The sequence below is a fragment of the Vanellus vanellus genome, assembly GCF_965231255.1.
Source record: "Vanellus vanellus genome assembly, chromosome: 3".
Taxonomy (NCBI): Eukaryota; Metazoa; Chordata; class Aves; order Charadriiformes; family Charadriidae; genus Vanellus; species Vanellus vanellus.
Genome location: NC_138907.1, coordinates 11,922,132 through 11,939,038, shown reverse-complemented (window position 1 = coordinate 11,939,038; position 16,907 = coordinate 11,922,132). Strand labels below are relative to the sequence as shown.

Sequence of the window (16,907 nt, the reverse complement as noted above, 5' to 3'; positions counted from 1 at the left end):
ATCTATACATTTAAAGTATAGACTATATACAGTAGGTAGCCAGGGTTCACCACCGGTGATTCAAGGCGGATGATCATCTGTAGAAGGTCCAACCGGGGATAGACTCATTTCTAGTCCCACCTCTACCATTGTACCCCAAAAGCACAGACATCAGAGCAACTTTTTCCTTCTTAAAACACGTACAGGGAAGCACTGCTTGCAGTCAAGTATTTTCAGAAAGGTACCAGACTCACGTAGAAGCACAACCTGGTGAACGGTCTCGTGAAAAATTATTCCTCCTATTCTGGCAGTAGAGAGGAAGCAGAAGAGGAAAACAGTCTACTAATATTTAATATTTTTTTTTTAATGATACAAAGTTTGCACAAAAAGTATGTGTTTTACTAAAAATCTCAAAATTTAAGTGCTGGAACAAAGAACACATTTTTCCCTGCATCTTCTTACCCCAAATCAACACATAAAGCTTTGATACATTCGTAATCCAAAGAGAACTGATTTGCAAAAGCACCCAGTGATTTTATTGCTTAAACCACTGCAGAACTTGGAGCGCATGTTGTCCAACAGAGGCAAAACCGAAGCAGCAAGCACTCTCCTGCACACCGCTATTCCTGTTTTGTTTCTGTAAGTCAGGGCTGAGAAAGCAAATTAAGCTTTGGACTCCCAACTCCTATAATCGCATGAGTTACAGGGCACCGACTCCAGAAGTTTATATATTTTCTTTCTAAAACATGAATGGGAAAGTTTACACAAACACCCTTCTTTCCCCATCCCTTCCTTCCCATAAGGAGGAGTGTTTGTTTTTTCATTCGCCCTCATGAAAGGCTGGGGAAGCTATTCCACCAATACTCTGATAAAGGTAGCCCACACTTCCTTAGAGATATAGTAAAGGGAAGGAGGGGAAAAAAAAAAACCAAACCAAGCAACAAAAACAACCCACCCAAACACCCCCACCAGCAACAAAGCTGCTAGAAATATTTTTTAATGACTTTTGTACAGAGCAGCAAATTTTATTCACAAATTAACCCCGTTTACAATCCACCAAGAACTTTCCCAAACAAGAAAATGGAGAGGTATACAGATGCAGAGGCACTAAACACCGCAGAACTTTGGCACTCCATAGCCAAAGCCTCACGTCCAAGACAAAAATGCCTCAGATGGTTTTTTTCCTGTTTCAATGTATAGATCTTTATTACCACCATTTCTAAAATAATCCACAGGACCACTAACTTTAGGGAACAGTCTTTTTCATTGCTTATGAGGGTTTGGGCTGGAGGACAGGGCTTTTCTGCACACCCTGGAAATTTATTTCAGGGATTTTCTTTACAGGCGTGCATGCAGAACCAAACCAAATGAGTGGTTGGTGGCAGAATTTGTTAAGCCGTAATTTTTTTCATTCATAGGCTGTGATTTCCTTAACCGCTCGCTGGGGAAGGATCAGCACAGCTGAGGTAAACAGGCACATCAACCACGAGCTCCACACCCCAAAACTGGGAGACCCCAGCTAGTTCTTGGCCTCTGGGTACACAACCATTTCTGGGACCTAACAATAAAACCAGGAGAAGCAAGATTTTTAACGTGCAAACACAGGAGAGAATCACAGAATGGTTTGGGTTGGAAGGGACCTTAAAGACCACCCAGTCCAACCCCTCTGCCATGGGCAGGGACACCTCCCACCACACCAGGTTGCTCCAAGCCCCATCCAATCTGGCCTTGAACACCTCCAGGGATGGGGCAGCCACAGCTTCTTGGGGCAACCTGAGAGGCCGGTGCCTCACCACCCTCACAGCAAACAATTTCTTTCTCATGTCTAATCTCAATCTCCCCTCTTTCAGTTTAAAACAGTTTCCCCTCATCCTATGGCTCCAGCCGCTGATCAAGAGTCCCTCCCCAGCTTTCCTGGAGCCCCTTTAGGGGCTTGAAGGGGCTCTAAGGTCTCCCCGGAGCCTTCTCCAGGTTGAAAAACCCCAACTCTCTCTGCCTGTCCTCACAGCAAAGAGGTTCCAGCCCTCACAGCATCTCCGTGGCCTCCTCTGGCCCCACTCCACCAGCTCCAGGTCCTTCTGCTGTTGGGACCCCCCCGAGCTGGAGGCAGCACTGCAGGTGGGGTCTCCCCAGAGCAGAGCAGAGGGGCAGAATCCCCTCCCTCGCCCTGCTGGCCACGCTGCTGAGGATGCAGCCCAGGGTGCCGGTGGCTTTCTGGGCTGCCAGCACACCTTGCCAGCTCATGGTGAGCTTCTCATCCACCAACACCCCTAGTCCTTCTCAGGGCTGCTCTCCATTCCTTCTCCACCCAGCCTGTATTGATACCAGGAGTCATCCTGACCCAGGTGCAGGACCCTGCACTTGGCTTTGTCGGTAAAAGTTCGGTAAAAACCTCACTGTGCCACAAGCACACATATTTTAACATCATCCAGCCCAACATGATACAAGTCAGCCACGGCAACCCCAGGTAGTTCATCCCAAGGCATCAAAATAAGCCTATTTCTGCCTCCCCTTTATCTGCTGTCTGTTAATCATTTCTACACATACGCAGAACTTTTAGGTGGGGGAAGACACCTCCCCCCCCCCCCCGCATACATCAAGTCAAACAGATAAAACCACCCGCCCTCCTTCTGCCTCTGCCCATCTGCACCAAATCGCGTAACTCTACATTTGGAAGGATTTTAACCAAAAAATGGTCACTTATTCAGATGAACTGACCTGGGAACGTTTACAACTTCTGCGTGCGGGCGAGGAAGACACAGACTTTTTAATAACTAATAAAAGCACAGATAGACCCAATGAACAGCTCAAAAAAGAAAAAAGTTTATATTTATTGTATAATTTGTTTTAGGAACTACTGTAAAAAGGCACATCACTGACCTGGTAAGATCTTCCAAAACTAGTGGAGTTTATGTATACACAGACATAGGGGGAAACGGTTTATTTGGGCTTTAGGGTTCTTCCTGTAGGATGCAGTGTTTATACAGGGTATTTCTGGAACTTCCTGGCTGCGTTTGCGAGACCGTGCTCTCCGTGCGCCTCCAGCTCCTCTCCGCCCCAGCCTGCCTGTTCGCAGTATTTATACCCTCAAGAGGTACAGAGGCTGCAGATTCTTCAAAAGAAGTCAGTAGGACTGAACTCTAAGTCATTAAGTTCCCTTTCTCCCCGCTCTCCTATCACTCCTCCTTTAATGTTTTATTTTATTTTTTGTTTTTAACCAAGCCAGCACACTCTCTACATTGCACTTCTTTCGGACAACAAGCACAAGTTCATGTCCAGCACTGCTTAACAACTTTCTAGCCATTCAACATTTAGGCTCTCATGCACTATTACAATACCAAAACGCTAAATACTTGCTGAGGGAAAAAAAAAAAAAAAAACACAAAACAAAACACAACCAACAGGGAATTTTTCTCTTAAGCAGCTCTAGTGGTTTAATTGTACTGCAGCCTTTTATTCTTGTTTTTAAACACAGAAAACAAGCTCTGCACAAAGTTTTCCCTCTAGTTCAACCCAACATCAGATGGCTTTTTAAAAACACAAGGTCATTGAAGCCAATGCAAGCATGGGAATTACTGTTTCACAAAACTCTGTGCCATTCCTCAACCTTTCTATCTTTACAGCCACCAAACTGCATACATCCAGTAACAACAGGTAAAGCACTGACTGGCTGCAACCAGCTTAACACCTCCCATGCCAAGTTTCAGTCAAGGATGAATTATGTTGGCAGTGCTATAAATCTCCAGCAATAAAGTTTTTGCTGTAATTTCACCAGTATTAAAAAAAAAAAAAGCGCAAGCGTGGTCCACTGAAGTATCAGCGGCTTTTCTGTAATTTATACACACACACACACACTTTAAACACATGGGGTGTAGCAAGCTCTGAAATACAGGGATTTACGCTGTGGTTTAACGGGGGTGGCTGTACCCCGGCTCTCCACCCCCACTGAGGCAGCAGGGCTTTTAATAAAAGTTAGAAAATAAAAATAAACACTATAAATAAATAAATAAATAATAATAATAAAAAAATCAGTGCTAAGTAACCAGGCACCTTGGGTTTTAGGAAACACGATCAAATAAGGCATCTGCCTTGCCAAAACCGTGGAGAAGGTAGGAGAAGGCAGGTCTAGTCCCCGCTTTCAGCAACACGCTGTCCCATGCAGCTCTTCAACAGCCAACCTGGAAGGTGAATTCCTCAGCTTGCCAGTGTTAAGAGGACCCCACTGTATAGGGCATCTAAGGCAAAAAAGGGATTTATCGTGCCGCTGGACCTCTGTCCTCGCACCCCTGCCCATGCAGTATGAGTAAACGATGGAGAGATGCAAAGGTCCAAGCATTACAGGAGTTGTGCTATTGAACAAAACCCAAGTTAGGCAGCTGAAAAAATGCCAAACGTGCTTTGAATGAGCCTGGGTGATACTTCCAGATCTCTACGTAATTTTTAAGAACCAGACTGTTTGTAAATAACCTGCCACCCCAGACCCAGAAGCCCTGCAGCAGCAGCTGAGTCTACTTGACAGCTCTGCTCATGCCTTCCAGCAACTCATTATGGCATCCCTTTGATTTCTGGAAAACAAAAAGAAGTAGCTCTCCAGTGTTAACACCTGGATACTTTTTCTCTTCTCAGCCCTCAGCAGATCTTATAAAGACCCCAGGAACAACTATCCTGCTGGTACCCTCCAGGCAACCCAGCCCAGACGCAGGGTGATAGGCTGCAATGGAGGAAGGAGGCACACGTGAACTGTCCGGGCTGCTGCTCTCTACTGGGGCATGAACCCAGCTACTCCCGCTGCTCTTGCCTCGTTTCATAGAATCACAGAATGGTTTGGGTTGGAAGTGACCTTGAAGGCCATCCAGTTCCAACCCCTCTGCCATGGGCAGGAACACCTCCCACCACACCAGGTTGCTCCAAGCCCCATCCAACCTGGCCTTGAACACCTCCAGGGATGGGGCAGCCACAGCTTCTCGGGGCAACCTGGGCCAGTGCCTCACCACCCTCACAGCAAACAATTTCTTCCTCATGTCTAATCTCAATCTCCCCTCTTTAAGTTTAAAATGGTTTCCCCTCATCCTACAGGTCCAGCCCCCGATCAAGAGTCCCTCTCCAGCTTTCCTGGAGCCCCTTTAGGGACTGGAAGGGGCTCTAAGGTCTCCCCAGAGCCTTCTCTTCTCCAGGATAAACCCCAACTCTCTCAGCCTGTCCTCACAGCAGAGGGATCGAGCCCTCGAAGCATCATCCCAACTCAAGGCAAAGCACACACTTCTCTATATGCTGCAACTTGAAGCATTAGTAACCTTATATCAGCTTCAGGGCATACCTTTCCACTCACAAAACCACGTAAACAGCCAGCTTGCCTTCCAAGCGCTTAAAAACCCAGGCGGGAGTGTTCGGACATGTCAGCGGAAGAAATGCAGTGAGCGGAGGTGAGCTGAGCTCTTGGCTTTCAGTATGTGAATTAATAAATAATTAAAAAAAAAAAAAGCATAAATGGTCTAGAGACTCAAAAAGTAAAAAAAAAATAGTACACAGATGTGCTTCAACTCAGATGCTAATTGCCGCTAGTGGCATCAACTAATCCTAAGCCTGGACTTAATTCCTATAAAACCACATCATTTAAGACACATTGTCTTTCCGCAGGCGAGGGGAGGACAAGGAAGAAGCTGGCAGGCGAGACCGCGGTGCTGCAACAGGCTCCGGTGTTTAGGGAAGAAGCTCTGTGATTTCCCGCAGTGTTTTGAAACTCGGGACTGCTGTGCAAACACCTTCAAGTATGTTTCAGCTATTGCAAAGGAAACGAATCTCACTCCTAACTACTCATAGAACTAACGTTTTAAGGCGCAGCGCAGGGAGGGAAGCAGCCTGCTCTTCAGAGACTCTTTTAACTAGTAAAAAAAAAAAAGTAGTAAGTAATGGGACTATCCAAACAGGACATATATATAGTGCAATTAAAAAAAAAAAAAAAAAGATAATCTAAAAGTTTCCAGACCTCCTCGGGACTTGAGTGCATGTATGGAACATGCTCCTGTCCATGCCTGGCAGCGCAGGTCCTTACAAGCAGAGAGACGTGTTTCCCATACGCTAGATCAAAAGACACTATCAGGCTTTACAACGCATCTCCCAGCGCCGCCAAACGCATGCGTCCCACAAAGAGCAACAGTAGAGGTGTAACAGTGACCAGCTCAACTTTCCTATTATATAAAATTAAAAAAAAAGAGATGGGGGGGGAAGTGGTTGCTCTCAACAAGAGACACACACTTTTTGTTCCTAGAGAGAGAGATGTAGCCGGGTGGCAAGTCCTAACGTTACTTTTGAAAGGCCACTTAATACATGTGCAAGCAAAAAAAATCCATTTAATTGTTCACGTAGTTCACTAAAGATGCTATTTTTGGCTTGCGTTTTGCCTTGTTTCTGTAGCACCTCGGACAAAAAGCACTAGCAAGCAAGGAACAGGCTCTGCTACCATGGTAGTCTTCAAGCCACGAAATGCTTTTCTCCTTGCTAGGCACTGCTGTCAAAGTCCAAGGGCTTTGTGGAGGTGGACAACTCCACAATCCCACTTTTGAAAACACCACAGATGGGGAAATCAAGTAATTTTGTTAGAAAGCACTGTAACCCCTCCTCCCCGCACCTGCCAGTAAGAAGTTTCCTTCCTAGCTGGAATAGCCATCAGCTGTCAGGCTTTCTTGATAGACTCAAGATCTCTCCTCCGATTACAGCACACGTAGGAGTTGAGAACAAAGGGGAAAAAAAAAACAAACCAAACCCAAAACATAGTCCTTGAAGTGTGAGTTGCAAGCAAAGAAAGTCAAAGAAGAAAGTTATTCAAAAAGCCTAAGAACAAGGAGACCAGAGACAAAAATAATAATTTAGGTTATATCTCACTTAGACCTACTGCAACAGGTAGAACCTGCCGGCTGTTGGCATAAAGGTCTTGAACCGTCTTGAAAGCATGCTTTGTAACGCTGCTTTTGATAAAACACAGCTTACTTTTAAGGCAAAGCATCTACTTCTGCTGCACGGAGCAGACAGTGTTTCACTCCAATGGTGACATCAGGTGCACATCATTAGGGGAGACCACCTTCCCTTGATGCTAGGGAGAAGATATTGCCGCAGGGTTTGGTTTGCAGCAGGAGTTGTGGCCATGGCAGAAGTCCTGCTTCCAGACAAGAGCGACTCGCAAAGGAATAGCAAATAAGCAAGAAGAAAAAAACAAAAACCAAAAAAAACCCCAAACCCCAAGAGGGCAGAGGAAAGGAAACGAAAGAGCACAAAACAAGAAGCGAAACAGAGAAAGCAGGCAGGAAAGTGCAGAAACCCAGCAGAAGGAGGGAACAGCCCCTCATTGGCTCCTTGCACAGAGCTGCTGCCAACCTCAGCTGGAGGCAAAGCTATGTCTCCCGTGCCAAAAAGCCAGCCAGCGGGTGCCGGAGCAAGCCCTGCTTCCCAGTATACCATGGAGGAACCACTGGTGACTTTGCTAGAGGAGGGACAGCAATGAGATGGAGCAAAGACATCCTCCTGGACCTAGAGGAGATGATCTTCCTCTGCCCATCCAACATTTGTTTGGCATCAAGCTGGAGTAGGAAAAGAGGTGAAGAGCATCTCTATATTTGCAGGTACCAACACCAATGGTCACACCAGTATGATAAAAAACCCCAAAAAACAATTACACCAGCAGGCAGAAACACAGTATTTGGGCATTGCTTTGCTACTCTTGCTGCGTTAGCAGGGCTCACCCCGGCTCTGTTTCTGCAACCCAGCACCCTCAGCTCACCGAGCGAAGGGGACCGGCAGATGGGCAGCCTCGCCGAGCGAGGAAACGAAATGTGAGAAACTACACAGGTAAACCCAAACTTTGCTCCAAAATGCTGATGCAAAACCAAATGTGAGGGTTAGGCGCAAAGGGAAAGCATTTCTCCGCATCGTCAGAGGGTCAGGCTTTCAGTACAGAGCAAGCACCAGAAAAATAAATGATTAAAGGAAATTTGACAAGGAAAGGGGGCAGACACAGGTAGGGAAAAGGGAAGGAAGGAAAGGAAAACTCACAAAATCTTGGCAGAAAGCCAATAGGTAAGAAAAGGAAGAAATAACCAAACAAAAAAAAAACACATTAAGAAACCATCAGCTGCGTTCACCCACTGCCAAGGTGGCAAGAAAAGGATCAGTGCAAGCAAGGCGCTGGGAGAAGCTGCACCGCTGCCCTCGCTGGCAGAGCTGGAGAAGCTCCAGGTGCTGGAGAACACCTCCCTTACCAGTGCACCAGTGCTGGGATTTACGTGACAACAGCTTCTTGCTTCAGTAGTCCACAGAAGTCAGGACCACTGCGCTTCCCATCTGCCATCAATCAACTCTGCAGTCTATTTGTACCTTTTTTAGTCAACTGACCTTTTTTTAATTTCCTTTCTTTTTAAAATTTCTGCACTGCTTCAGAAGTGTTAAGTCCTCCAAAAATCAAACGTGATGCTTAGGAAACAGGGCGTATGTCAAAAACACAGTCCCCAGAACTTTGCTTTTAATTTTACTGATCTCTGTGCCCTCTCTGCTCCTGCACAACCCTTGCAAGAAGGATTACCTTCTACTGTTAAAAAAAAAGGAGGAGAAAAAAAAAAAAAAGGAAAAATAAAACAAACCACATTTTTCCAATTAATTTGTTGTAGGAAAGAGTTCCTCTGGCCAAAGCTGGTCCTAACAGTGGAGAAAGCAAGAGGTGCACCTTTGCCGATGAAGGACAAGATCTCGACTTCTGCTGCCGTTCACCGGGACAGACCTACACACAACGTCGCTCGTGTTGGGACGTGGCCACCTGCTCGCACCCTTTTGGTACTCAAACTTTCCGAGCACGTCTCTCCCAGGCTTTAAACCTCTGGAGGATCATTTAGTCTTACTGCGCTGGAGGGAAGGAAATTGGATTTATCGATTCCTCAAGCATGCCAGAGCGCATAAGAAAGCAAAAGGAGGGACTGAAACTAAGAGTTGTGTCTTGTTCCTCAGCTCCTATTTTCCAGCCTGGCCCAGAAGAAAAAGGACAATTACCATCATCTCCCTGCAGTTCGGTGGCCAACAGGAAACAATTTTGTGGTTTAAATCTAGCTACCAGCAAACTGAGGCCACATTAAGAGCAAGCCTTGCTGCCCGGTGTATTTTTGTTTGCAGCCTCAGGATTTAATTAAACGGGCAGATAAAGCCTACCTTTTAACCCACGCTTGAGGGTGCGCCCCAGCAAGATAAAAAACAACACAAAACAAAAAAAACAGGTCGAAGATGATCCTATCACGGGTATGGCATCTGTGCTGCATTTGGACACCATCCACCACCACCATCCCATCACGCTTCTTGCCGAGAAGAGCCACGCTAAAAAAAACCAAAACAACTCACTTTTTGGCCCAAAGGTGGGTTGTTTAGGTTTCAGGGTTATCCAAGGACTGCCTGGCCGAAGCGTGGAGTAACATGCTGAGAAATTCATGTCCAGCTCCCTCCCGCTTGTGGCAACCCCCTTCCCACAGGTCTCTCCTTCCACTTGTCCGACCAAACACCCCCTTCCATACGTCTTCCACCTACAGCTCCTTTCCAAGGCACTTCCGAGACAGAAATAGAAAGGGTAAATCCCTTTTTTTTTTTTTCCCTTTCATTCCCCCCCGCCCCTTCATCCGACAGAGCTATTATTCCCTTATAAACAGCAGCCTCTCCCAGTAACCGAACAAACCAGCTACTTACATGTTGTACTTTAAACAGGCATGTTTTCAGGCCAAGAAATAAACAGTTATATTTTGGCAACCCTTTATTTCCTGTCCTATTTGCGAGCAATAATGTCATGACACACAGCGTGGCCCATGCTTTCCTCAGGAAAAAAAATTTAGCTGAATGAGCCGCTTATGACACCTACAGAAAAATAATCAGTATTGGGCAAAAGTGTGGTGAAAATGAAGAAAAAAAAAAAAAAAAAAGAGAATTATTTTTTTCAGCATAAAGGGCAAACTGCAATATTGATAAGACTCGTTATTCAGAGGAAGCATTGCCAGTCCCTGCTCAGTGATGGAGGGAAGGGGGAAAGAACAAACGAGCGTGAGTCAAGTTTAATTTTCTTTCCCTGGGCTGGGAAAAATGCACACACACACCCCTGAAGCATCGCCGTGATCTCACACCGCATTTTGCCGTCAGACAGCAACCCCATCCACCGCCGGAGATGTATCCCACTTAACCTAGCTCGTTAAAAACCTCCAGGGGACCAGTCCCACTAGCAAACCACTTGGCAGGCACTCTCCGGGCTCGCCGCAATAAATCAAGGGGGTGTTTGGCGGGGACACCCCGGGGGATGCAGCCGCTGCCTGGCCGGGGCAAGGGCATCTGTCCAGCTCCATCCCAAACAGCGAAAAGGCTGCGGGACCAACACTTCCTCCTTCTCTGACCTTTTCCATTTAATTACTTCCTGCGACTTTTCTTGGAACCCTGCGTCGGAACGAGCCTCCGGGCGGGCATCATAACCCAACGGCTTTAAGGCTTTGGGCTCCATCCTCTTCCAAGTGGAAAGATGCCAGCAGCCCACCCGGGAGCTGCGGAGAGAAGGTCCCTGCTCCCCACAGGTGCTGGCAGCACTGCTCAAAACTCTCCCACTGCTTATGCCCAAGCACTGCAGCTTCACCCCTCTCATTTATTCCCATTTTTTTTTTCCCAACCCCTGCCCCGCAAAGGAGAAGCACAGCGGTGATGGAGGTGGGGGAGGGGAGGAAGGAGGGAGGCAGAAATAAAGGCTGAGATGCAGAAAGAGGCGCTGGCTTTGCAATGACAAGTTGACCTCTAAGTATCGATCTGAAATGGTGCAGTCCTGAAGGAACCAATGAGTTTTCAGCAGCATTAAGCCCTATTTCCCCCACTTTCCCATCCTTGGTTTTATAAATTGTTTCAAAACCCAAAAATCTCTTCTGAATTGTTTCAAAACCCAAAAATCTCTTCTGAATTGTTTCAAAACCCAAAAATCTCTTCTGAATTGTTTCAAAACCCAAAAATCTCTTCTAAATTGTTTCAAAACCCAAAAATCTCTTCTAAATTGTTTCAAAACCCAAAAATCTCTTCTAAATTGTTTCAAAACCCAAAAATCTCTTCTAAATTGTTTCAAAACCCAAAAATCTCTTCTAAATTGTTTCAAAACCCAAAAATCTCTTCTAAATTGTTTCAAAACCCAAAAATCTCTTCTAAATTGTTTCAAAACCCAAAATCTTATCAAGCTATTCTCAAGGAATTGAAAAAAAAAAAACAAAAACAAAAACAAAAAGCCAAAAACAAGGGGGAAAAACCTTCATAATTTACTTGAAGAGTTATTTTCAACTGCATCCTGACAGTGGTCCTTTTTTTTTTTTCTTTACTATCTGGCTGTTAACATTTGCTCACAGTGCACTCAGTGAAATGAGAATAGCTATGCAAATTAAAGCCAGATATCTAGGGCAAATAGCACGCTATGCTACCATTGTTCTGACAGCTTGAGAAAACTTATCAGGAGAGCCTGTCCTTATTTCTTTTAACACCATATATGGGGGGGGGGGGGGGGGGGGGAAGATTAAAAAAAAAAAAATTAAATCATTTCACCCACCACCGAAATGAAAAACAACCCATGAGTCACTGGCTTCAGCGACGCTATCAATCAATGCAAGGCTGGAAGAAGCAAAGAGCTTAACAGAGGAAAATATGGCTTACCTAAAACACCTCGCCATGCCTGCAAGGCCCGGACTAAACTGGAAGAAGCCCAACTGCAGCCTCCGAAATAGGGATGTGCACTGGGGTGAGGACCACGGTGCATCATTTACCCTGAAAGCCAACAGAAGCCAAGAAACCAGCTAACGCTGTGTTGGGTACCAGCTCCCTGTCGCCACCAGCGGTCCCCAGCACCCAGGGACCAAAGCACCACCTTGCTGGGTTGATCGGTGGCCCCAGGAGAGGTGGCGTGATCCTCTTCAGCCCAGGTAGGATGCACACAAAACCTATTAGCCAAAGTCTCCTTCAGCCACAGCAGTGTGGCAGCAGCACGTGGAGAAAGAATTTACTCCAAAACAAATTGCAGCCTACAGTTAAGGGGGTCAGAAAACCAAACCAAACCTAACCATGGGTGCAGACACTCACCTCCACAATGAGCCCTGCAGGAAAACGTGTTCAGAGCAACGTCCTCCTGCAAGACGAAGGTTGGCAAGCACCAGCTTTCAGCCACCAAATTACGTTTTGTCTTGCCCCTGCGCTCTCAAAACCCAGAGGCAGGGACCCCCGCCTCTCCTCCTCTTGTACAATTTAAGAAATTAAACAAAACAAAACAAAAAAAAAAAAACAAAAAACACACCAAAAAAACCAACACCAAACCAATAATCGGTGGGTTTTTATGGAAAACGAGTTGGCCACATTCTTGCAGCCTGTTAGGTCATAGCAATCCACAAGAGAGAAACTACACTTTTTTTTTTTTGGAAGAACCATACCAACTTCAAAATAACCACAATTTCAGAAGCTACATATAAACACGTATTTATAGTCTCTTCATTAACAAGCACCAAAATAACAATTCCTCCTAACACACATGTCGCAGGCAGAAGCCATTTCCTTCAGCACTCGCGTTTCTCTGGTAAATCGCCTTAAAACAAGTTCACCCTTACAAAGGTATAAGCGCTGCACATGCCCCCAATTATGATTTTTTTTTTTTCCTCCTTGGGACTCCCCCCCTCCCCCCCCAAAAAAAAAAACAACAAACCCAAAACCGAGCCGAAAAGTTGCACAATTTTGACGCCCCGAGAGAAGTAATTTTTTTTTTTTTTTAAAGTGCGGGTACATCCTATGGCGCTTGGCACAGAACCAGCCCGGCACGCAAAGTGAGTCATTTTTCACGACTTGTCAAAACCCAGAAAGAAGACAGCCAGGAACAAGGTTTGGGCCAGCGGGTAGGGGGGGGGACGACCCAGTAAAAGCTTTTCCTGTAATTTCGCCGGATGAGAGCTTTAAAGCTTTATTTTGGAGGAAGAAAAAAGATATTTTTTTTTTTTTTTTAAAAAGGGGGTGGGGTGGGGGGAGAGCACCGTGAGGCGTTTTTGAAAGCCTCGGTGCGGGCTCTCGGGTGGGTTTGGGGGGGGGGGGGGGGTGCAGGGTTGGGGGGGGGTGGCGGTGAATGGGGAGGCCGCCGGTGAGCGGGTTTATGAATGCGGCGTCATGTGACGGCGGCGGCGGCCGCACTCCTATTCACAAAACGGCGGCGGCCGGGGCGGGGACCCGCTACGGCGTATATGTCGCCCCCCCCCGCCCCCCCTCAAAAAACCCGGGGGTGCGGGGGAAGGGCACACTGCCCCCCCCATCACATCCCCCGCAGGACGCCCCGACCCCCTCCCCCCAAGCCGGGGCGGGGAGAGGTGGCGGCGGCGGATGGGGGTGTCCGGCGGGTGTGTGTGTGTGTATGTGCTCCCCCTCCCCCGCCGCCGCCTGCGGTGTCCCCGCGCCTCCCCGTTTTTTTTTTTTTATGTTTTGGGTTGTGTTGGTTTTTTTTTTTTTTTTTTATGAATGAAAAGGCGGTATGCAAATGAGCGCGGCCCTCGGGGGGGAGCGCGAAATGGCGGATGCGCGGGCGGGCAGCGCGCACACGTACGCGCGTGTCCGCGTCCCTCTGTCCACCCCGCGGTCCGTATGTCTCTGTGTGCGTGGGGGGGGGGGGGGGATTTTAAGGATCCGCACCGGCTCCCGCCGGGGCAACAAAGGGTGTCGTCGTCGTCCCCCCACCGCCCGCCCGCCGCCCCCGGCCCCGCTCACTCGTCAGGATAGGCTTCCTCGGTCATCTTCTCCCCGTCTAGGCTCATCCCTCGCCGCGGGCGGCCGGGCTGCGCCTCCGCATCTTCCTTGCGCTTCACATGGCGGGGAAGAGGCCGCGCCGCGGCGGGCCCGGGGCTGGCGGCCGCGCCGGGCCCGACGGCGCGGGAGCGCGGGCGGCGGAGGAGGAGGGGGGAACGGGGTGGAAGGGGGTGGGGGGAGGGAGCTACGGCCGCGCTCGTCGCCGTGCGGCGGCTGCCAGGGTCGGAGGAGAAGAGGCGGCGGTCAGCTCGCCGCGGGGGCGCGGCGGGGCGCGGCGGCGGCGGCGGCGGCGCGGCGGGGTCCGGGCCCGGGGGAACGGCGCAGCGCCCGGGGGCAGGCGGCGGCGCCGGGCCAGCCCCATGGCCGCGCTCACGCCATGGCGGGGCGCCGCGGGTGGCGGCGGAGCGGGGAAGGGAAAGGAGGTGGGGAGGGATTGGGGGGAGGGAGGGGGGAGCCCCGGCAGGAAGCGGCGGCGCTGCCGAGCGGCCGCGGCCGCCGGGAGCGGGCAGGGTAGCGCCGGACCCGGGCGGGAGGGAGGGAGCGGCGGCGGCGAGGAAGGAGGAGACGCGCCTGCCTGTGGCGCCTCCCCCCGCGGCGGCGCGGGCCCGCCCCGGCCCGGCCCACCGAGCCCCCGCGGCGCAGCGCCCGGGGTGCGGCCGCCGCCGCCGCGATCGCCTCCGCCCGCCGGCGCCGCCCCCCTCTCCTCAGCGCCGCGCCGCAGCCCCCGCGCCCCGCCCGCTGCCGCTCGGCTGGGTTCGGCTCGGCTCGGCTCGGCCCGCCTCGCTTCGGCTCGGTTCGGCTCAGTCTGCATCGCTTCCGCTGGGCTCGGCTCGGCTCGGCTCGGCTCGGCTCGGCCCGGCCCGGCCCGGCTCGGCCCGCCTCGCTTCGGCTCGGTTCGGCTGGACGAGGCTCACCTCAGCGTGTTTCCCGCCTGGTCTCATCCCTCACCCAGCCCCGCTCGGTGCTGTTCATCCTGACCCGGCTCGGCCCCACCTTCTCAGCCCTGCCCGGGGGCTAGCTCGCCTCAGCCCCATCTCGCCCAGCGCGGCTGAGGTTCAGCCTGACCCAACCCGGCCCGGCTCGGTTGGGTTTGGCCCACGCAGGCCTGGCTGGGGGCAGCTCCTTGTCATGGCTGACAAGGCCCCGTGAGGAGGATTTACGTGTGGAGGATTTACGTGTGCAGCGAGGGGTCTAACGGCCTGTTGGTAGAAGAAGAGCTCGGGGAGGCAGACATTGGCCCCTCAGAGCTTCGTCTTGAGTTAACGGGGCTCCTCTGCCCATACAGCTGGGTTTGTTTGTCACTAGCCTTGCGTTCTTCCCACCCCATTGTGCCCTCTGCAAGAGCCCAGACCAACCCTTGGAGCCATGCTCAGCAACACTATGGGGGTGAAGGCAGGTGTGCTGGTAGCACCGCACAGCCTTTTCAATGTCAGTTGAAACATTTTTTAGCTACAATGAACAGCGCCGTAACCATAAAACACTCTCCCAACTTGCGGGGTGTCCACAGCTACACCGTGACATCTTCTCCTGCCCTGGAAACTTACTTGGTCCACAGAGGAAGGGGTGACAGGAGCCGACTTTTGAAACGAAAGTTTGGTGGCCCATGAAGTTGAATGACTAGCAGTGAGTTTTGGGTTTGCTTTTTCCATCGGGTTCTCTGTGACCAGGCAATCTTGGGGGAAGAAATCTGTCTGTCCCACCCAAGCACATCACCCCTGCCCTTCTGGCCTCTGCAGATTCCTCAGCTGCAGCATCTCTTTCCCATTGTGGGTGGGGAGATGTCCTGTCTCTGTTCTCACTCCATAGGGATATTCAGATATCATAAGTATATTCAGAATCCCACAGTTGGTATTCCTAAGGAAGCCACTTAACCGATTTATCTTTCAAGTCTAGTCTAAGGGATTTAGTCTTGAAAGGGGCCTTCAGATTTTGGGGTGGAAATTGTGTTTCTGCTCTGTTGGGTTTCAGTTTCTAAGCGCTGTAAATTTTCTTTTCAGGAACAGAAGTGGAAACTTGGAGGAAAATCTGTGGACTGCTAGTAATGCGGTGGAGGCAAGAGCCGATGAAAGCTTTGAGGTCTTCTTTATGGGAGGTTACCCCCAGGGAGAAGCAGCATGTCCTTTGGAGATGGTACCAGAATCCGCAGCTTTGGTGGCATTACAGTATTATAGTAACACACTTGTCATTGCTAGATGTTTGGCCATGACACCCAGATAACACGTGAGGGGCGCTAGCCCCCTTCCCGCCCCTTGGAAGCCTGTGGCATGCTCATTCGGTTGGCAATGCTGCCGCTCTCCCCATCCCCTTCCCACCCATTCATTCCTCTGCAAAGCACAGTTTGACATCCCCTCGGCTGTGCTAACACATCTCCCCATTGGGGAGTTACGCAGCTGGATCTGCTAAATGGTCCCAGCTAAGAATACTCCCCAATACCTCTTTATTTTGGAAAGTTATTCAAGGAGCCAGCTTGCAGAATGGCGTGATAAACATCTTGGCAAATCTGAGCTGGCAGCGAAAGGAAGTGTCAGGGCAGGAGTAAGCGGTTGGGGGCAAGGAAATGGCAGGAAGATCTTCAGCTGCTGTGCCATAAAAGACCAGATGTAATGATTTGACAAACTTCCACCCATCGTATGTCTTTTTTTTACACCACCACCACCCCCCTCCCCAACAATGCAGAGATTGCACAGACGTCTAACATCCTTCAAATCTTTCACACCAAAAATTTCCGTGGTCAGCACAAGCATCGATGCGGATGAAGTGGGGAGCGTGGCATTTAGCAGTTGGCTACTACAGAACCAGAATAAGGGGACAGTTATGGCCACGCGAAAAACCCAGGGTGCAGTCATGTAATTAAAAGGCCATTATAATGCATATATACCGCTGAGGAGGACTAGGTATTAATCACTGTCTGATTAATGCTTGAGAGCTCAACTGTATGATCTGATGTATTTTTATGTAGTTGTGTTGTGAATGTGTAGATTTGCCCCAATGGCAAGAAGCAAATGTGTCTGAGGTTTGTAAGCTGAACTTTTACTCGATCTAGTTTCTTGAGTCATTTCCTGTGGATTTGCGAGATCTTGCGTTTGATCTCTGCTTTCACTGTCCTGCTAATTTGGAGGCTG

At 49.5% G+C, this 16,907-nt stretch overlaps 1 protein-coding gene across 1 annotated transcript in view; it reads right to left on the bottom strand.

Annotated features, from left to right (window-relative positions):
• The window catches only part of SPRED2 (sprouty related EVH1 domain containing 2), a gene marked incomplete at its 5' end in the record, with an annotated part of 67,926 nt that extends 53,330 nt beyond the window's left edge, over positions 1-14,596 (bottom strand). Inside the window, one exon of the mRNA XM_082480227.1 lies at positions 14,410-14,596. Coding sequence (XP_082336353.1) covers positions 14,410-14,596 — 187 coding nt within the window. The remainder of the gene's footprint in view (positions 1-14,409) is intronic.
• Between the last annotated feature and the right edge of the window lie 2,311 nt (positions 14,597-16,907).